This window comes from Protopterus annectens, chromosome 12.part0, assembly GCF_019279795.1.
Source record: "Protopterus annectens isolate FY-2018-M chromosome 12.part0, PAN1.0, whole genome shotgun sequence".
In the NCBI taxonomy this organism is placed as follows: domain Eukaryota; kingdom Metazoa; phylum Chordata; order Ceratodontiformes; family Protopteridae; genus Protopterus; species Protopterus annectens.
Genome location: NC_056746.1, coordinates 274,846,560 through 274,869,787, shown reverse-complemented (window position 1 = coordinate 274,869,787; position 23,228 = coordinate 274,846,560). Strand labels below are relative to the sequence as shown.

The window sequence follows — 23,228 nt, the reverse complement described above, 5'->3', positions numbered from 1 at the left end:
ACTTTATGGGCAATAATAAGTTGGTTGAATTGTAGAAGGTGAGGTAATTCCAGCCAGCCTAGTTGTTTTAGGTTTTGACAGTGATGAGTCCTATATGGTGAGTTAGTGGCGAATCTGGCAATGTTATTATATGATCTAGCTAGTTTGTTAAGATTGTTTTGGGACAGGTTGGTATAGATGGGGGAGGCATATAATAGGGTAGAGATTAAGTGAGTTCTTGCTATTGTAGTTCTGGCTAGAGGTGTTAGAAATTGTTTGATTCTATACAGGGATCCAAGTTTTTTGTTGGTAGATTTTATTGTAGTGTTTATGTGAGTGTTGAATTTAAGTTGATTATCTATTGTAATGCCTAGGAGTTTGGTGGTAGTGTCGGGAGAAATAATGGTACCGTTGTTAGATTCCAATGTAAAATGAAGAGAGGGAGATGAGTGTGAGGGTGTAAACAGCAATAATTTGTTTTTTTTTGGGTTGAGGAGAAGACAATGGTTTAAGAACCATTTTTCTATTGTGGTGAAAGATTTTTGCGTGAAAGAATGAAGTTCAGTTTGGGATGATGCTGAACAAATAATTGTGGAGTCATCGGCGTATTGAATGCAGGTAGAGAAGGGAATAGAGTGATGAAGGTCATTGATAAAAATGGAGAAAAAAAGTGGGCCTAAGATTGAGCCCTGTGGGACACCTAAGGAGGTAGGAAGGAGTTCAGAAAGGTGATTCTGCCAGAGAACTGCTTGTTTACGATTATCCAGGTAGGATGTAAACCAGTTCAAGGCGGATTTATCAAGAGATAGGGACTTCAGAAGGTGAAGTAGAAGTTTATGGTTGACCATATCGAAGGCTTTAGAAAGATCTACGAAGAGTGCTGATGACAGGAAATTATTGTTTCGATTTTTGTTGATACAGTTGGTAAAAGAAAGCAGGGCTGTGGTAGTACTGTGGAAAGGACGAAAGCCATGTTGACAGTATGCTAAGAGATTTTGGTGGAGTAGGTGGGTAATTAATTGTTTATGGATGCATTTTTCCATTATTTTAGCAAGTGGAGACAGAAGAGCTATGGGACGGTAGTTTGAGTATTCAGTAGAATCACCACCTTTGTGAAGGGGAATAATATGTGAGATTTTCCAGATTGATGGAATAGTGCATTCTTTAATTGTTCTGTTAATCAATATAGAGATTGGGTAGACAATAGCTGAGGCTCCTAGTTGGAGGTATTCCATGGTTTATATATGAAAACTGGTTAAAATGCATAAATAAATGTGGAAAATTCAAATTGTATTCTAAAAACATAATAAAATATATAATTTAATAGTACAGAAGAAATATATTTTTTTAAAGGAACACTGTTATCTTTCTAAAGCTTTTAGTTTCAACAGAGAGCTAATGGAAATGTGTTCATTTAAGCCTGGCCAACTTGAAGCATTGAGACGCAGTTGCCAGTAAACCTCTCTCCTTTCTAACAAGAGTGACCAGGCACCACCTCGAGGTTCTGTTTTAATATTGTCAATGACAGTGAAATGAAAAGAGTGACCAGTATTTTCCATAATGTGTTTATTAAATGCATTTGTATCTTTTTTTGATTTTATATCATACAGATGTTCGTAAATTCGGTTCTTTAATTTACGGTCAGTTTTTCCAATGTAAAAACAGCTACAACAGTTACATAGGGCACAATAAATAATCCTTTCAGATCCACAGTTATAATTTATCAATGGTAATGGACCCCTCAATAAACAAATCCTGTAAATCATTTCTAATTCTATTGTAAGCTGTGTGTAATTCATTAAGGGAGGATTTAGCATACGCCTTCCCATTCAGAATGTTCAACATCTTGTTAGCATAATCAACCTGGTTCATAAGAACTACACCTCCACCCTTGTCGGGTTTCATTATTCTAACCAAATCAAGAATGCTTTTAATGTCTTGTAGTATCCACATTTTTTTACTTTACGTGCTGTTATAGAGCTCTTTTTGATTCTCATGATGTTGAATGTATGAAAGTTATTATAAAAAGTAATGATGTTTTGATAAATGATTTAATAAGCACTATTTCTGAGCTTGATAAAAGAATTAGTGAAAACACACACAGTATAATGAATTTGAATATGAACATGCAGATATCTTTCATGGTATTGAGCAGTTATCTACCTCTATAACAGCACGTAAAGTAAAAAACTCAACAGGGATAAAAATGACTACAGGAAGGGATTTGCTTACCCCAATCCACCTCCCTTTCAGGCATGGGGCAACAAATTCCCTGACAATGGTCACACTCCTGCTGGTAATGATTCTTCCAACAACACTGAAACAAACTGTGTTACAGTTAATAATGACCAAAACTATTTTTTAGGCCCATGAGAATTTCCAACCCTAAGACGGTTGGAGAGAATAAAAAACAAAACTGCAGTTTCATATCAACCCTGGGGAACTCACCAGGGGAACACTTACCCCCCCAACACCCAATGGAACACGAGGGGGGGATTCAGTCAGAGGAGGAGAGGGCATAGAATCATACTTGGTCCAACAGGAATTAATTAATGATTCTTTAGACATTATTTACTACCCCACTGTAACATTAATAAAGTGTATAATTTTTCTGATGTGGTTATTGGTGTTGCACACTGTGATTTATTTTCAAAAGGTTTCACCTATGTACCTTCACAACCTACGGACATTTCTAACACCCTACTTGACTTAAAATTATATACACGTAAGTTGAATTTTAGGGTCCTTTATAAGAATTCATCACTAGAAAATGTTATCAACCCTTTACCATGTCCAGCACCTTTAATCCTCCCCTTCACCCCATCATTTAACTATTTGAAGGAATATGTGAACTAGATACCCGTAATTTTTTAAGGATTAATCAGAAAAGACAGATGGACAATGATGTGGAGACCATACTACAAGACATTAAAGGCATTCTTGATTTGGTTAGAATAATGAAACCTGACAAGGGTGGAGGTGTAGTTCTTATGAACCAGGTTGATTATATTAGCAAGATGTTGCACATTCTGAATGGGAAGGCATATGCTAAAGCCTCCCTTAATGAATTACACACACCTTACAATAGAATTAGAAATAATTTAGAGGATTTGTTTATTGAGGGATCCATTACCACTGATTAGTTAAATTATCTCACTGTGTTATATCCCAAAATGTCAGTGATGTTTGGGTTACCAAAACTTCATAAGAACCTTGACCAACCACCCATGAGACCCATTGTGGACGCAAAAGGTTCTATCACCCACCCTCTTGCAAAACTTTTAGACACTAGGCTTAAAGAACTGGTCTTTTCTGAAACCCACATATGTAAGGACTCATGGAGTTTCTTGCATCTCATCAACAACATTCCATTTCAAACCCATTATGTCCTTTTAACCATCGATATCAAAGACCTATACTCTGTCATTCCACATAATACTGGTTTAGAATGGTTTTCAGAATACTTATAAGAAAAAGGCATTGAGCACAACAAAGTTCACTTATATGCACACCTACTTGAATGTGTATTGAAAAACAACTTTACTCTCTTTAATCACGAAATCTATTTGCGACAGGAGGGTGTAGCGATCGGTTCCTCATGTGGGGATCTATATGCAAACATTGTTGTAACCCAGTGGGAAAAGAAGTTTTTGGTGAACAGTCCAATCTTTAAGTATGTAAATATCTACACCGGTTTTTTTGGATAATATCTTTATTTTGTGGGATGGACCCCCAGAACATATACTAGATTTAATATCATACATGAATTCCACCACCACCTTCTTGAAATTCACACACAACTACAGTATGGACCAGCTGCCTTTCCTAGATGTTCTTCTCATTAAAGATCACACCAACAACAAATTTGTTTCAAAAATATATAGAAAGGAAATTTATTCCAACTCCTTACTTCATTTTTCAAGTACACATCCAATCAAACAGAAAAAAGCTATTGTAAAGGGACAATTTGTGAGGGCGGCCCGAATGGTATCAGTTATGGATGATTTCCTTAGCGAATGTGACAATTTGAAAGCCATGTTTTCAAGAAGCGGCTACCCGTGCAAATTTAGTACTGACATTATGTTAGAGTTAGTAAATAAAAGGGAGAGAGGGCATTTTATCCCCTTATTAACAGACACTGAGAACAGCACCACCAATACCAATAATTTTACCCAGTCTTTAAGTGTGCAGAATCAAGAACTTAAAAGGGACTATAAGACATATTTTATTACTATATATACCAATGACAGTTTTGCATTAAGGAAAATCTTGGAAAGGAATTGGACCATTCTAAACCAAGAGAAAGCTATTAGACCTTTCATTGATTCACACTCCACCATAGTATTCAAGAAAGGCAGAAACTTAAAAAACATTTTTGAGATGAAACCAAAGGGAGTGAATAATGTTGGGCACATGAAAAAGTGTGGCATGTGTAAATATTGCAAACACATTAAGGAAGGGGCCATTTTTCTGATAAACAACATTGAAGTGAAATTACATCAAAAATATAACTGTGGATCTGAAAGGATCATTTATTGTGCCCAATGTAACTGTTGTAGCTGTTTTTACATTGGAAAATCTGACTGTAAATTAAAGAACCGAATTTACGAACATTTGTATGATATAAAATCAAAAAAAGATACTAATGCACTTAGTAAACACATTATGGAAAATACTGGTCACTCTTTTCATTTCACTGTCATTGACAATATTAAAACAGAACCTCGAGGTGGTGCCTGGTCACTTTTGTTAGAAAGGAGAGAGGTTTACTGGCAACTGCGTCTCAAGTGCATCACGTTGGCCAGGCTTAAATGAACACATTTCCATTAGCTCTCTGTTGAAACTAAAAGCTTTAGAAAGATAACAGTGTTTCTTTTAAAAAAAAATTATATTTCTTCTGTACTAGTAAATTATATATTTTATTATGGTTTTAGAATACAATTTGAATTTTCCACATTTATTTATGCATTTTAACCAGTTTTCATATATAAAGCATGGTTTTTACATGATTTTTCTTTAAGGGGGTGTGTTATTTTAAATAACTTATTAACTTTTAATGATTGTTTTACCCAGTTTTCTCTGTACTATATAAATGGTTTGTGTAAATGAATTTGTTATCTGATGAAGTTTTGATGTGGTCAGGATGAAAGCGCTTATCATTTGTTTTATTTTCTTCAATAACGTCCAGAATTGGTTTTATTGAATTTGGCCTGAATAGGTGCATTTTTTACTGTGGAGTGGCTCATCCTTTTGTTCCTGTTTGGCATCTTCGTGTTTTGCAACAGTTTTTCCTTTTGTCTTTTTTCTCAGCAAACATACCAGTGTTATTAGTGATTACGCTAGCAGCTGCAACAACGAAGGAACTATGGGTCGTCATACTGCATCAGAACACTCACTCTTTTTAATTCACAAGCCAGTGGCTGCATGAATGACAGCTCACTACAAAGAGATGTGGTATGCACAAACATGAAAAGCTACAGCTGTAATGATTTACACCTTCCCAACCTATACATGTGTCAGACTTAACACGGAATTCCTGGCACAGGTTTTGTTTTCCTACTTACTTTTCCAGTTAAGAAAACAGTGCTGGTATCCTCATCATAAAATGGAATAAGAGTGGAGGGGGATACATCATTGCTGATTGTAGAAACAGGCCCAGAAGAAAGAGAGTCAGTACCATAGAGGTAAAGTTGGCGTTCACTACGGCTGAAAGCATAAAACACAGACTGTCAGAATCACTTCTGTTTTGACAATATCTATATTAATTTTCTAGCAATGTTTTCAGAGCTGAAACCCTTAAAAACAAAGGCAATTAAGAGGTCCAGAAAGGAAGACTGTGATGTTTACAAGAGAACATGCAAAATCTAAATAATTATTTTTAATTTACTTTTGTTACTTTAAAAGATGATTATACACAGATGCCAGTTTAAAAGCAGCTGTCCAGAGGCATGACAACAAGGTTAACCTATTCATACAGTACGCAGAGAGGATGAGAGACTCAAACATGTCTATCTCAGCACATACCAAAATATAGTCATAAATAAAATCACAAACTTTAAGCATCCAGTGCATCAGACTTAATATAATGCCTTACAAAGCAACAAAACTTACAAAAAAAGCTCATTAAACTGTTATGTATCAATGCATGATAGAAACACATTTAACAACATGTTAAAATGCACACATTTTAAGTATAATTACAATGTTGTTGCTGTTTGAAGTGGAATTTAAACTGTCTACCTGTTAAATCCAGAAACCAACAAGAACTTGCCATCACACACCCAGACCAAGCGGGCACCTCTGCTTCCTTCTGGTCCTGGTCCTTCCTATAGGTTAACAGAAAAAAATTATGATTAGCATCCACTGGGAAGACTAAGTTATTTAAATGATTACTGTGTTATAACAGTGCAATATAACAAGATGTTGTGTACTATAAGGCTAACTGAACGTTTTAGCATAATTATCACTGAAGACATGTATGGGCCAGTGTATGAGTTGCTATGAGATTCATGATTTTCTTTACATCTTTGTTTTACAGCACTGCTGAAATTACTTTTAGCATATCAATCATACTGCAGAAACCATAGCTAATAGTATATTATAAATGTGCACAGTGCAGAGCAAATGCCACTGGGTGTACAAAACAAAATGCTTACACTACCGTGAATAATAGCAGCATGCTAAAGGGAACTTAAACAGGGGTTCAGATTTACAACATAGAAAAATCCAGAAAAAGGCTTACATGCATTGCAGACAGAACTGCACATCACTGCTTCAGATGTGATATTATTAGGGTGTAACAAAGCAGTAACTGGTGCAAGGATCAAATGCAATGAGATACACAGAAAAAACAGCAGTGGTGAAGTATTTCAGAGGCAGCTTCAGTTTTCTGAAACTGCTAACCGTGTTGCAACAACATTATATACATGACATGTCCTTCCACGATATGCAGACTTACACAAACACATGTACATGTATGTATTTGTCTGAGTCAATATACATTTTATATATGTATATATATATATATATATATATATATATGTGTGTGTGTGTGTGTGTACAGAAACACCACATACATACATTGTAACATAATTTCCACTAGTGACTGCTATGCAGTCTGTGGAGCTGCAATCTTGGAGCATGGGAAGCTTATGATACACACATGATTTGAGTGGAGACAACAAATTGCTTTCATATAAAAAGCAGGATTAAAGACAGGCCAGCAAAGACACTGGCTTCCCACTTCGAGGGAGTTTTGTGTACAAAAGTAAGGACTCTTAGAATACATTAGCCTGAAAGTTTACTGTAAGTAATAGACTGCTAATGTTTTGGAAAACTATGATTTCTGCTAAAAATATCCACAATGAGAAGGTATGCACATGTCACTGAGTTAGTAAGTCGAACAAAAGTGGTTCAGGGTGGTGTCTTCTAAAGAAGTACATGTATTAAAATGGGATAGGAAGTGACCCCTCAAAAAATTACTGTTGAATCAGTTCTTAACTGAATGTTAAAGAGCCTGGAGCATCTTTCTTTGGCACATCAAAGCAGAACTAGAACCACAGTCAGAAACATAAAGGCTAGATTCTGAAAATGAAGAACATAAGTGAGTTTGAAACTGTTTTAAGGTTACTTATCAAAAGACATCTATGCACATTGGCTGAAGGTTGTTTACCAAAGATATGCAGAGTGAATGTGCTGAAAGAAATGTGTTGGGCAAAAATATTTTGCAGTATTAAGTATGTGCTCTAATAAACAGGTGAAATAAATTACTGACCATGTTGTGATTATGGCAAACTTGTGCTGAATTTTCAAACTGCAAAAAGTACTTTATAGCATTTTAGAAATCAATGAACAATGAAGCATTGTTGTCTTAAATTACATCTGACTTACAGATAACAGTAGAAATTCTTAAATGTACAAAAATTGTGCTACTAAATGCAAATTATGGAAAACTGGTATGCTCAAAAAATGAAGCAGTAACTGATATAGAGAGTGTTGCAAAAACTCTGTGGCAATACAAAGCCTATGTTTTAAAATAATTGTGCACCGATGAAAATTATTATACTGACTTTTTGAGACAATAAGTCTGACAGCTTTTCAGTGTACATACAGGGTAAACTCAGGTAAACATTGTAATTGCTGATCTGAAGTAGGTGCACTGGAAAATGTTGCTGATACTGCACATTGTAAACTACAGTCTAAAAAAGGTGTGAAGTGCTTAGGGAAGCTAGCTTTTCAATTGTATGGTGTTTCTGAAAAAATTCAAAACTACTGAAGAACACAAATAACCTACTAGCATCTGTGCATTGTGTTTTTGACCTGTGACTAGCAATGAAATTCTACTGGGGAAGTTTTGTAACATGTAAATTAACCATGACTCGGAAAAAAAACTCTAATAAGTGTGAATCCTGTGCAGTGAAAGAAAAGCTGTCTGCTAGATAAAAAGCTGATAGCACTGTAGGGTGTACAGTGAAATTTTAACAAGCAGCTGAAGCAATTCAGAGAATGGTGAGTTGCAACATTGAAAAAATAAACTGCTTACGTGGACCAGACATTTCTTGCCTTTGTGAATTACCCTGTAATTAAAGCAATTGAAAATCACCCACTGCTACTGTTTTCTGTAGAAAACTGAATTATTCTGGAAATACACTTTTAGAAAGAAAGCTTATTGGGAGGTAAAGTCAATAAGAAAGAAGTGCACAGTATGTGAAAAGCACTAATAAATGGTAGAAATGTATCCAGCACTGAGTCTTACAAGGTGCAGTCTCTGTCAGAATATACTATTTTGTACAACACTGGATCATAATAAATGCTGTTTGAACTGTAGCAAGAAACCTATGGGAACACGTGAGGGACACTTAAGTAAAAAGCACTTCTTCCTGAGTAGTGAATTGGTAATACAAATGAACTGGTAAGCCTCCACAAATATTTACCCTGAGTCTGTACAGAGGTTTGCTCCAAAAATAACAATGGATCTTAGTAGCAGTTAACGGGTAGCCTGAAAAAGAATGCTTTTGTTAGTGTTATACTTAAGACTTGCAACAAAAAGGTTTATTAAAAATGCTTTTTTACAGTTCAGGTGGCATTTTGTGAAACTGTGACACTATCAAGATGGAGTGTAATTTTATTTTCTATGTCCTACAGTACCTGGGTTTAAGCACATTCCAAGTAAAGCTTAAGTTAGCCTGGCTTCCATGACCTCACCTTATGGACAAAGGAGCAAACATGAAACCTACTGCACCTCATGTGTATGTTGGCATATCTATACAAAACGACCCATATGAAACTCTTAAAAGTCCAAAAATAACAAATGCACACATAAGTCATTTGGCATAAAAAGTGAGTGCATATATAAGGGTATTTTGCAGTGAGAGGTTGTATGTTAGAGCTACTTTAGCTGGCAAACTGTTTCTCACCTGTACTGGCTCTGCAGATTGCCGTGGGTTATAGATCCGAACCTTTCCATCTTTGCTGACTGTTGCAAGGTGCTGCCCATCTGGACTCCAAGCCAGGCCAAATATCTGTAAAACACAGGAAGTAATTCATGTTAAATGAAAAAATAACATTCAATTTTTTTAGCTTTACTGATTTTTTTAAATTTAATTGTCTTTGCTTTTCATCACAAAATATTAATTGGCACTTAAACTTTGTGCTTTAGGATTTGTTAAGAACCAACAGCAGGAAAGGATCCCCTGGCTTATTAGGTCGCGTTAGATCTAAGAAAAGCATGACACCCGCATTATTTGAATCAGTTTTTCACGCACTGTATATCATCTTCCTCATACCACTTCACCTGTAATGTCTACCGCACCCTCAACTGAATCATTCTGCTAAGAGAAGAAGGATGCACTAAAGTGATGAGAAAAGAATTCTAGGGCTTTTCTTTAATCATTCAGCGTTTTTGAATCTAGCCAACAACAAAATCAGAATTCTTCAAAACAAAGCAATTGGAATACTAACAGTTCAAATAATATAATAATTTAAGCACCATTATCTGAATGATCAGTCATCAAAGAACTCTCAATAAAAGGTTTATGTTTATTCCAGCCAGGCAAGCGGAACTGACGAATACCATGACTGAGCTTAAATTATATACTTGTAAAAGTTGAACCTTAATTTTTTTCATGTAATAGTTGGTTAGCAATGCTGTTTCTGCATCTGCATTAACACTAAACAATAGATATAATCAACCAACAAAATCCATATTATTTACACCTGCGATTACGTATAATGTGCAGAGTTATATTTATATTTCTTAAAAATGTGTCTTCTCAACACAGGTAGAATGTAAGGCAAACAATAGATATAATCAACCAACAAAATCCATATTATCTACACCTGCAATTACGTATAATGTGCAGACTTATATTTATAAAAAATATGTCTTCTCAACACAGGTAGAATGTAAGGCTTTGCCTGAGTTAAACAATTACAAATGTATTCAGATAAGGAAGCCAGGTAAAGCGGGTAGTGATAAGGGACACCAGTGCTTATTTTGAGGGCCTTAATAGACTAAGTGACAATTCATTTTATAAAAAAGTGGACTGGTCAGATATTATGAATTTGTACAAAGGCATAGATGCATTGTTGGATAACAAGAGGCAGACTTTCCCCCAGATAGTTTTGAATTCCTGAAAGTGGATTGTCCAGAATTACTGGTTTATTTAGTATTCTTAAAATTCAAGATTTGCACAATCCACCTGCCAGGCTATTATTGCAGTCAGGGTTGTTAAAACTGATCCCATGGTTACATGCATTGAAAATATAGTCAGTCCTTAGACAAGCCTTGATATGTGAAGGATTATTTGCATTTTTTCAGTAAACTGAAGCAATAAGACTTTACAGATGATGTATTTTAATAATGGTTGATGTAAAAGATGAGCAAACTACCATCCACCATGATACTGATTTAACCTGGTCGAGAGACATTTTGGTGGATAAAATACATTTTTAGCAAATGCAATTGAAATGATTTATTGCTTTCTGGGACTGTTTTTGAAAAACAATTTATTTTATTTGATAATACTATTAACAACAGTAACAAGGCATAGCCATAGCAGCATCTGTGGCCCCATTATTTGCAAATATAGTAATGTGTCAAGGGGAAAATAAATTTGTTTCAAATTCTACAGAAAAACAAAATGTGAATTTCTATCCTCTTTTCACTGGGATATGTTTTTTTCTATGAATGGGAAATGAAGCACAGTTAGTTGAGTTTAAACAGAGCTTAATAACTCATTTTTATGATTTGTACTAAAATGGTCAGAGACACAGACTTAGGGTATGGTATGAACAATCATTCCTTTTCTTCTGTAATTTGTATGAGGTCAATTTTCTCGAATGCATATTTACAAGCTAAAAATTGTCAGCTACCACTCTTGAAAAACAATGTTGTCAAAAGACAGACAATGAGAATTTCAAAGATGGTGTGTAATGAAGTTATGGTTTTCAAAGAGCTGGAGAGACAGATGATATTTTGTTGAAAAGGGCTACAAGAAACAACAACTAAACAAGATTATCAGTGAAATATTACACTATATACACAGGACTAGTCTAGGATGAGATGAATCCCAAGTTCCAATGACTATGTAACATCCAACCCTGTTGCAGATTGGAAACCCCTATCCCAAATGCCCCCCCCCCCCCATTTGCTCCTCATCCTAGCCTCCCCACAACATCTAAATTACTTTTTTTTTTATTTATATTCTTTGCCTTACTCTTCAGCTTTTGTTCCCATCCTTTCAACAACTAACTGGCCAAGGCTGCATTGTAATAACCACGAAGGGAAATAAGTGAATTATGCCAGTGATGTGGAAGCTACCACATCCCTAGATGCCATGGGATTCTAGATGCTCTTTAGGGCTTTTTCCCAATCTTTTGATCCATTGATGGTCTGAACAAAAAATATGAGTAAGGAAAAAAAATACTGATGCTGCTTACCCCTAAATCACAGAAAGTCAGTATCTAGTCTTACAGTATCATCTCAGGTACAACAATACCGATACTGAAATAATACCCAGCACTAAACTGCTCAGAATCACCACAGACAAAACACTAAAGTATGTCCAATATACCATGCAAGCCATAAAGAAAATGAAAACTCTCCAAAAGCATGGTCTACTCTACCATACCAATCTCTTTTTTTACAGATTTCTCTAGAAAATGCCTAGCATTACCACAACACTTCCTCTCAATCATATACACTTCTCCCATCCTTACAAATCTCCATTCTAGTTTTAAAAACAAACTCAGGGCATGCTAAAATTAAATAGCTAAATCTGCATCCAATTTTCCCCACAGAACACACAAGTGCACAGCACTCAAAAATCTCAATCAGGTTGATGCACCTAATTACCTGACACACACTGAACTTATCGTAACAACAATGTAGTGCGTGGAGTGCTGTGATTATGCTCCTATATTTGGAAAAAGACAAACCAGTTAAGTGCCAGAATGGCGTGCGACCTGACCTTAACAAATGTTAAGAACTCCCTGCACCATAAGTTGTTAAGGTTGGGTCTAACACTCAGCAGCAAAATCTGCCTGTACCTGACCAGCAAATGACAGCAGCAGAACAAAAGATTTGTTTTCTGCCTGCTGTCCATACCAGTAACATGTCCCTAAGTTCCTCTAATGAACTTCAAAAGTTGCTAGAATAACAGGATTTGTATTAGCATGTATTTCCTGAAGGATATAAACTCTGAAACTCCAATGTATGTCATTATTTATTGACCTGAATCCTCAGTGGTTTGTTTGAAAACTACAGATTTTATTAGGAACAAACCAAAAGGATGAAGCAATAATATGGACATGCTGTAAAATCTTGACAGTTGAAAGGCATGAAAGACCAGTGTAAAACATGATCTACATCATTACACTGCCTAACTGACAGTGTAAGCTAAGCGTTTTATGGCTTTCAAAGCTAGCAAAACACTTTGCTATTTTTTCCCCGTAAGTAGTAGTATATGGTGCAGATAAAGCTGTATGCACTACAAAATATTATGATAGTCTCACCAATTATAACACTGTGTTATGTTTTCTCAACATGGATGCCAAGATTCACCACTTGAGCTTCACTCTCAAGGTGAAACTATAAGCATGAACATTATATGCTTCACAAAGTGAAGATGTGATGTGGGGAACTTCTAGAATACTCTGTGAGAAAGCTAGTATAGGAAATGTCACGAATGGACACCCTTGTCAAGCACTTAAAACTGCTTACCTCCCAAAATGAGCAGGGCTTTATGTGATAAGTGTGGTGTTAAGTTGTGTCCATCCATCCAGTCATCAAGACTGGCCTTAAAGGTAGCCAGAGTAGTATATTAATTGACCTGTAGTGGCAACTTATTCCACAGGCTGGGAATACAACATGTTAGGAACTTATCCCTCCATCAAGTTTTTTAATGTTTTGGTGAAGATTGAGGTCTCTACTGTGGATGTATGTAGGGCATGGGTTTTGTGAAGAAACAGGAGATTAAAAAGGATTTGGTCTTTCATGACTTGAAAAGTTAAACCCAGATTACCTTGGAGCAGCTAGAGGCTATTGAGTATAAAGAGAGTTGTACCAATCTTTTGGAATAGCTGAAAGATTCACGACCTTTAATGTTCTTGGCTAGACATCTTCGGAGACTTTCCAGATGAAGGATATGCTTAGATTTATACATACCAAAGTGAGCATCGTATTCAAGTAAGGGTCTGATAATGGAAGAATGTAGGGTTAGGATAGTTTCTTTGGCTCTTGATGATATTCCCTTGGTAATTAACTGGGCTACATAGAAGGATTTTATGAAACATGATGATTAAGTAACAGAGAATTGTGTACGTAAGTACCCAGGTCTCTTATGACCATCTCTGTCTGAACAGGAGTACCATTTATAATATATGAGGTGGGGAAAGCTTTTGGCAGAATGCTGCACTTTTTTTTTTTTTACAGTTAACTTTAGACCATTTTTAGTACACCTAGTATATGCATATTCTGACCCTTGCTGGAGCTATTCTATATCACTGGATGAGTAGAGAGAGTGCACAGCTTGCATTCATATGCAAAATTGGTCAACCAAACTTCTAGGATATTGGCTTGCATATCTGCAAAATAAATGCCAAAAAGGAAAGAATCTAGCATGGGTCTGTGTGGCACCCCACTCATAATTATACACTCAGAGAAGAGTGTACCAGCAACTTAAACAAAATGAGATCTGTTGGATGGCCAGTTTGCAAATCAGCATACAAAGTGTTAGTCTAATGTATCACTTGTATAACGCAAAAGTATGCTCCTACATCATTCTAGAAAACAGAGTAACATGGTCCAATAGGATCCCTTGGGAAAATCAAAAGATAAGGGGGCAGAAATATATACCACATCAGACTACCTTTTATACTCTGCTATTGGTGGAAAAGTTTTGAAATGAAGGAGTAACATTTCTAAACAAGAAGTAATACAGCAGTACGTGCTTAATCAAGGGTGTACAGTTCTAACAAGGCAGATGCAGATTCAGCCTCTCACACATCAGAAGTCTGCATGCTTCACCGCCTTTAAAGAATAAACTACTCACTTATTTAACATTTAATGCAACCTCAAGCTGCTGTAAGGAAAAGGCTAAAACATAAACCTTTCATCTCTTCAACTGACAAGTTCGTTAACCTCAGTATTCACGGATTAAAATTACTTATCTAGTTCTTCTCTTAATCTACCCATCGTTTCCTCTCCTGAGGCATACACACTTCTGTTTTTGTCTGCTGCATTTATGAATACTTTTGTATATTTGTTATTTATTTCTTATTCCTTCAACTATTAAAAATATCATGCATACTTATGTTTGGTGTATGTCTTTTAGATTCAGTCGAGTCTAAAATATTCTTTCAATTAGCCCACACTGAACAAATTAAGAAATAAATGGATAAATCCTATGCCCATTACATTACTCCCTTGTGAAGAATGAGCCCATGTGTCACTAGACAGGATACCAAATATTTCAATAAAAAGCTGTTGTCTTCAAAATCAACAGTACAAAAGAGTAGATTCTGCACTGAAAGTCAGTGGCTTCCAGTTAAAACACTAGACATTCTTCTGGTACATTACGAGTGTAATAAGTGTCCAAAGGTCACACAGTACATCGACAATCTATAATGCATCAAAGAGAAGAAGATCTTAAGTTGGACTAAATTATATCTTTTTTTGTATGATAATGTTTAGTCATCTGAGATCTAGAATGGATCAAAGTTTTCCTGACTTTTAAAGACCTAAGAAACTGGATTAGAATATCCTTTTTCCTGATGCTTGGGAATGTGCGAAATCACTCTCTCTCATCACAACTGTTGTGCTTACCTCCTTTCCACGTGTTTTTTAACTGGAACTGCATGTAGTACAGAAAACAGGGCTAGGTAGAGCATCAAACTCAAAGGAATGCCCAAGAGCTATAATTATCCTGACCACTTCACTGGAGATGAATCTACAGTTTACATGGCGCAGCGATAATCTGACTTCAAGCACCTTCCCAGCTGCAGACGTTGGCTGGAAGGGAAGTCGGTAGTGCTGTTGACAGGACTGCAGGAGGATCATCCTGCCAGAATGCCCCTGCAGAGAACCTCTGATGCACTATTTCCAGGAGTGTACCGAGTAACTTTGTTTTCTGATGTTACAGGGACAGTGCCTGCTGCAGCAAACAGCAATAGGCTTGTCTCCCATTATGCTGCATCAGCTGACATCAACACTGAACCTGTTGGAGGGAACCTCCCACCGTTGGTGAGATCTGCCTGTCTCCTTCAGTCCTTTCAATCTTTCATTGTTTTCTTAACAAAACAGCAATTTACCCTGAAAGGGGTCAGCTGCAAAGATCACCTTTGGGTGATCTGCAAAGGACATAAGCCTCACCCAGACATGCCAGAGGACAGCACTGCCACAGCCTGTGGAATTCACAACTACAGCAGAGCTGAAAGTCTCCTTAAATGTCCAGACATTTCTGGTAAAGACTATGGCCACAGGCAGTGTAACACGAGTGTTTAGGAAAAAACTGCAGAACTTCAGCTGCCATATGCAAAACATATGACTGGCAGCACAGAATCTGCATCGCACAGCTACATGCCTCACAGATAGAATACTGAATGTGTGTGATTAGTCCTAGTATGGGACCACTGTAAGCAAAACAGTTTTTTTTTTTTTTTTTTAGAGTGGCATAAGTAATAATAAGACAGGCTTGGTTTTCATCCAGAAGTAGCTAGTCTTTGAAGAAAAACAATTCTGCCTTTCTAAAATTTTCATTCAAGGTGATATTATCAGATCCAAAATGAGAATCACCAAGAGGAAAACTCACTCACCACCTGCTCCTAGGCCTGGTAAGCCTCCTGAAGTGTACACCATGGAGAGGAGAGGACCTTTAGAGGCCAATGTTCTTCCTCTTGCATGGTCCTGTGCAGTGTAAGGTGGAGAATTCATATTCTCCTTTCCCTGAAGAGAGGAGATCAAACTGTTTATAAATGGCTCTCCTAAGTGCTGAGCTATTTCTGAAGGGGAGAAGTGGATCATGCAACCCCAATCCTGGCATCCATTCTTGTTTATATCTGGAAAGGGGAAACAAGAACTGGTTCTCTTAGATGTTTATCACTAACATTCAAGCAATAACCAACCACATAAATTTTGGACCGCTATTAACATGCTGTTATCCCCTGGCAAAGTTGCCACACCAAATCCAATTGAATCTAACCCCGACTGCCCATTACAAACAGCTAATGCCTTTAATATTTTCTTTACCTCTGCCATTCTAAAGCTAGCTAACCAACAAAGCCCTGATACCTCCAAACTATTAACTCAAAGCTCCACTCCCCCTCCATTTCACCTCAAACCCATACCCACCACTTATATGTCATCCTTACTTCAAAAATTAAAACCCACGACCCCCTCTGCTGACAAATTACCAGCAGAATTCCTCCAAATTGGTGCAAAAGCTATAGCTTACCCCATCTCTATTCTGATTAACAGGACCTTAAAAGAAAGTACAATTCCATCTATATGGAAAATCTCATATATCATCCCACTGTTCAAAGGAGGTGATTCTACTGAATACTCCAACTTCCGCCCCATAGCATTACTATCTCCACTTGCAAAAATAATGGAGAAATGCATCCACAAACAGTTACTAAATCACCTACTAAGCCACAACCTCCTAGCTAAGTGCCAACATGGTTTTCGCCCATTCCATAGTACTACTACAGCCTTAACATCCTTTATCGACTCTATTAACAAAAACCGCAACAATAATACTTCTTCCTCAGCCTTCTTCGTTGACCTGTCTAAAGCCTTTGACATGGTCAACCACCAACTTCTTCTCCATCGTCTGAAGTCCCTCTCTCTTGACAATCTAGCCTTAAATTGGTTCACATCCTATCTGGACAACCGAAAACCGGCAGTACTCTGGCATAACCATCTCTCTGATCTCCTCCCCACCTCTATAGGAGTCCCTCAGGGCTCTATCTTAGGTCCTCTACTATTCTCTATTTTTATAAATGACCTTCACCTAGCCACTCCCCTATCAACTTGCATTCAATATGCAGATGATACAACCATCATTTCCTCAGCCCCAACACAGTCTGAACTTTATTCTCTCACACAAAACACCTTCACAACCATAGAGCAATGGTTCTCTAATCATTGTCTCCTCCTTAACCCAAAGAAAACCAAACTCCTGATTTTTACTCCCACTCACTTGTCTCCCTCCATTAATTTCACACTCACATCCAACAATGGCACCCTTATCTCTCCAGACCAAACCACCAAACTCCTGGGTATTACAATTGACAATCAACTAAAATTTGACACTCACATTAACTCTACAATAAAATCGACTAAAAGAAAACTAGGTTCTCTCTATAGAATCAAATCTTTCCTTACTCCAGAAGCCAAAACTACAATAGCTAGAACCCACTTAATCTCTACCCTATTATATGCCTCCCTATTTATACAAATCTTTCTAAACATAATCTTAACAAACTAGCTACATCATATAACAATATTGCCAGATTTGCTACAGCCTCTCCATACAGGACTCATCATTGCTTCAATCTTAAAAAACTAGGGTGGCTAGAATTACCCCACCAAATACAATTTAACCAACTTACAATTGCCCATAAAGCCCTTTACCACCCTGACAACACTCCAATGCTCTCCACCCTCATAAAACCCTATAACAATCTGAAGAACCTACGCTCCTCTAACAAAATACTGATTCATACTTCTCTATCTAATAACACAGCAGGTGACTCCACATTTTCCAACTTGGTTGGTAAAATATGGAATCAACTACCTCAAGACCTCACAACTCAAACATCACTCCCTCTATTTAAAACTAAACTAAAACTCTTCTTATCCAACCACTGTCTTTGCTCTTGCAATAACCCTGACTAAACATTTTTACCTCCTTTTTTTGATTCTTTATACCCATTCTTTTTCTTCTTATATCTAACACTCTAAATTATCCTCTATATAACTGTTTCTTTTACTCCATATGTAATAAAGGCATGAATAAATATTTTTCAACTTCTTACGAAGTTGTAATAGAGTAATTAAGTTCTTTACTTCTATTTTTTTCTTTGCTAAACCTCTTACTGTACTCAAATGCTTTTACATCCTGCCGTAGGTTTAAAGTACATGTTTTTCTATTTTATTTTGTATGTTATTTTTCTTTATATTTTTTGGTACATTTTTGTTTATTTTTACTTAAGTAGTATTGTAGCGGAGCTTTTCTCCCCGGGCCTCCACTGAAAATGGACATGTATCCAGTTGGACTAGCCCGGTAAACAAATGTAAAATAAATAAATAAATAAGTCTGATGATTTAGTAACTTGGATCAATTGAAAATGGACCAACATTAACTAATGACAGGGCTAGCATCCACTCTTGGCTGGACAGGCCTTTAGCTGAACCCATAACAGGTGCCAGACAAATACAGGCTGGATAGCTTTGGTTAAAAGCAACCTATACTGGTAGGAAGGCAAGTGCATAGGGCACTTGTGAAAGTAGTACATGTGTAGGACAAGAGAGGCAGAAAAAATTGTGAAGAACAGAATTACAAAAGATTTCTTTAGGGGTGGTTGGGGGCTGAATATGTATAAACCATGTTGGAAAAGGTTGTGACACAAAGTTCCCTAAAAGCTGGGTGCTAAATCTGTATGCATCTTGTGCTTTGAGGGGGGTGCACAAGAATCATGACATTATGTTCAGCAGTCACTGACTAAAGATCACAGGCAATGTGTGAGCTTCCACCATGTCTAGACTCTAATGCACTGCTGGGGTAAAAGTAAAAATGGAATATCAGTGATTAGTAATGGCAGAGTGCTGAAGGTGAGACACACATGCATCTACAGGAATGTCCGACATCAGCAGTCATGGAAATAAAAGTGATAAAACTGCTTGTGATGGGACTAATGAAGATGAAGGACAGCCCTCTAGCAACACTGACATAACTAAAACAACTGCTGTCATGCTATGACTGACAGAACAGCAACACGGACTGGATGAGTCCAGAGTAAGCTGTACCTGACGCCTGAGGTGTCTTAGAGGTAGGGGTGGCCCCAATAAAGGGGAAGAAGAATTTGAAAGAAATCTACATGCCTCTTGTGTTCCTCTACATAATGCCTATTTTTAAATCTTTTGTGTTCTTCAGAATGGAAGACAGAATAAGAAAAATGTTTCAAGTGATGCCTGGACTTTAACATCCTATACGACATGATCTCCCTCCATCTTAGCTAACTTCGCAGCTAACAGACAGTTAACAAGAAGCTTCTTTAACTTCCTGAAACACTGTTTCATACTTAAGATTGAAACACATTAAAAACGTGTCTGACCATCAGACAGGGTGACATGTTTGCTGCAGGGACAACATGTCTTGGCTGCTGCAGTGAATAACAAAATATTGGCAGTGCCATAAAATCAAAAGAAACAAAATGGATGAAAGGCAAGATAATGGATCTAAAATATCACCTTAAAATATATGAACTCTAAACACAATAACTCACATTTCAACATGAATCCTATTACATCACGTAAATACAAGTTCTACACAGATATAGTCAAAGAGATTTGAAATTCAGGTAGATGTAAACACAGTAAAATAATATGTTTTTCTTTTTTTCAGGGTGAAAGCCACCCTCCCCCTACTTATATATTCTCTCTCTAAGGTTACTTTCTGATTGGAGAAATAACCAGTATTACAGCACACAAACAATAAATGCGGTCTCTCTATGACATGCGGTCTCTCTATGACCCTTCTTCCTTGAAGGAGACTGAACTACTTATCTACAAGGCCTTACACATTACTGCAGAAAGTACTGAGTGAAGAGTTACCAAGGAAACACAGATTGAGCAATTCAAGATCACGCAAACAGAGCCGGAGCCAATCACAGGCTGCTTCTGCTGAAATCAATGATGTATCAGTAGGAAAATAACCGGTGGGAAGGTGGAGACATTACAGATAAAACAGCTGCTACTGGCATGTTGGTCCAGAACAATGACTAAGAAAACAATTACTTAGCTGGTCCTAGGACTTGAGGGTACACAAATCCTGTATGGATTCAGTCCTATGTCAAGTGTGTCTTGAAATATTTATTTATTTATGTCTGCTAAATGGACAATGGATTGATCTAACTATTCATTCTTCACAAATACAACTCTGGCATAGAATAAAATAAGATTTACAATACTTACACTGTTATGCACAAAATTAAGCAAACAAACTGTATACAAAGACAGAAACACTTTGCAGCACACAAACCTATACATGCCCACAGAATAGATACAGATTAAACAGAGTGATAAAAAGACATATACTAAGGACAAAAAAGGCATATAAGGTATCAAACCCACTTAAAATCAATACTCCCTGCTGAATAAGGTATGCTCGATATTCTATACAAGACTTCCTGTGGTTTGTTGTCATCTGCAAATATTTGTCTTGCACTGTCCTCTTAGTATTTTTCCATCATTTTTTACCTGGTCTTTGTGCCCAAGGAGAAGCTGCTCTTGTGATCCCGAGCAAAGGTTCCATATCCTAACTGACATATCGTAGGAAGTTGAAGCCAGGATATCAGAGGCCAGGGGATGAAATTTTATGGAGTAGATTTTTTCAGTGTGACCTGGAAGAAGAAACACAAAACCAAGACTTAGAAAAATATCAACAGCTACAGTGAAATATTTAAGCTAACATTCAATCCGCTCTGATTGTTTTTAATACATTCCAAAATAATAATAAAAGAAAAACACAACTACAGGCTTTATTACATCCATGACATTTCCTTCAGCAGAGACCAACAGAAAAAATACTACTAATTGATGTAAACTGACATGTGTCAACATTCATCCTCTTCTGGCAGTTTTGTGACAGACACAGAAAAAATCCATGAATAAAACCCAGATGATTTGTGAACAACTAGATATGCAAGAACTGAGATAACCAGATGGAATGGTGGGAGGAAGAGGACATCAGCTTACCCATCCTGGGGAGGAAGGAAGGGTCACTTATCCTGTAGCACTGATGGCTCTGCAGAGCCTAGAAAAATGCACTGTAATGCACTATGGTGACCCAATGCAACGATCACCAAGCAACAGTTAAAAAGTATAGCTGGGCTGACCTGTGTAAACAAGCAGATGTAAACAGGTCTGGAACTGAGATCCCAATTTAGTTAGGCAAAAAGACGGAGCAGATGCAAAGGTCACATTGACAGGGGCTTTCAAGCAAAAACATAAAAAAACTTGATCGCTGCCTGAATAATAGCAACTCTTAGAATATGGAGGACAATAGAGAGAAAAATACCCCCCCCCCCCCCCAAAAAAAAAAAAAAAAAACTGTATCTTCTGATTACAGCCTTCCCAAAAAGACAAGAAATTTACAGGCACAGTTGGTGTACAAGTGGTCTATGACTTGGTTATATTCAATATGTTTGCTTTTCGCTCAGAAGTTTCTGTGTTTCTGTATGCATGCACTTTATTACTCATATGGGCCTCAGAGTTAACAACACTTCTTATCTGTGTCAGGCTGCCGCCCCACACTTAACATCGCTGTAGACCTACGTCACTCTACCTCCTTACAATTAACTCCACTACACTTCTCCAACAGGTTGCCTGCTCTGAGTTAATGCCACAGTATATCTATGTTACCCTGCCTTTGATATGCGCTGCCCCTTCACTCATTAGTAGTGCAACGCCCATTCTAACCGCTGCCACCTTCTGTGGAATTACTTACACCTGCAGTCTACAGTTTAAGGTTTGCTCCGACTCTGCACACAACTTGTTAGAGCCACAACTGTTTTTTGATCCTCACTGACTCATCTCTTTTATTAATTCTTCTAGGTGCTGATGAGATTAAGTACTTTCTACTCATTTATACCATGTGGAGGTAACTGTCATTTGCTGTAGTGTCCCATCTCTGCAGTATTACATGTACTAAGCTGTTTTACCACAACACCAGACTATATTCTTCCACTGATGGCACCGGCTGTCGGTATTATGGTACTGTAATCACACGTCTCCGATCTTACCATGTAGCATCTGTACTTCTGGTTATTTTCAGTCAATGGCTACCAGTCATGGGGTGTTTTCTGGGACTGCGGACATGATTATTTTTGCTTCTGCCACCCAGTGAGGCTCATGAGCAACACATAATCCACTTTAGCTATAACTCTCAAACGGACACTCCTCTCTGGGGTCAGAACATTTTGGGTGTTTTCACCTTCAGTACAGCAAACTCTGCTGCCACCACTGCATCTCCTGTTCAAATACCCTGTAATACCTTACCTGGTAGTAGACTCAGAGCAGAAGCATAGTTAGGGTAGGGCAAAGGGGGCACCTGGCCTGGCTGCAAGGTGCCATGGGGCACGATTAGCAGATCCTTTTTTGGGGGGGGGGATTCTTTGCCCGTTGCACATGGGGCAAACACAAGCATGTGCAGTTTTGCCAGACAGAGTTAGGAACCTGATGTTCCTCCTTTCGAGAGAAGGAAGGAGCACCAGGTGCCAGAATGGAGAACAGAAATTACCCCCATCCTTCTCTCTTACATAGAGTGCAAGAGCTTAGAGCATTAGGATCTGGCTCTTTTTCTCTTGTTTTTTTTTTTTTTTTTTTTTTTTGCTCAATCTAGTGTTGAGGAGAAGCCAAGTAAACCAGTTATGGCTCTGTTCAATAGATGCAATACAGGTTCCAGCCAGGCCATGGAACAATGAACTCTTTGTCCTTAGACAGACATCAGAGAGAGACGCATCATTGG

General features: G+C 37.4%; 1 protein-coding gene across 1 annotated transcript in view; it reads right to left on the bottom strand.

The window, feature by feature from the left end:
* Positions 1-23,228, bottom strand: part of LOC122816501 (coronin-7-like) — a 3,324,782-nt gene that overhangs the window by 90,639 nt on the left and 3,210,915 nt on the right. Inside the window, exons 19-22 of the mRNA XM_044089332.1 lie at positions 20,960-21,102; positions 9,396-9,500; positions 6,220-6,305; positions 5,544-5,685 (exon numbers count right to left, since the gene is read on the bottom strand). Coding sequence (XP_043945267.1) covers positions 5,544-5,685; positions 6,220-6,305; positions 9,396-9,500; positions 20,960-21,102 — 476 coding nt within the window. The remainder of the gene's footprint in view (positions 1-5,543; positions 5,686-6,219; positions 6,306-9,395; positions 9,501-20,959; positions 21,103-23,228) is intronic.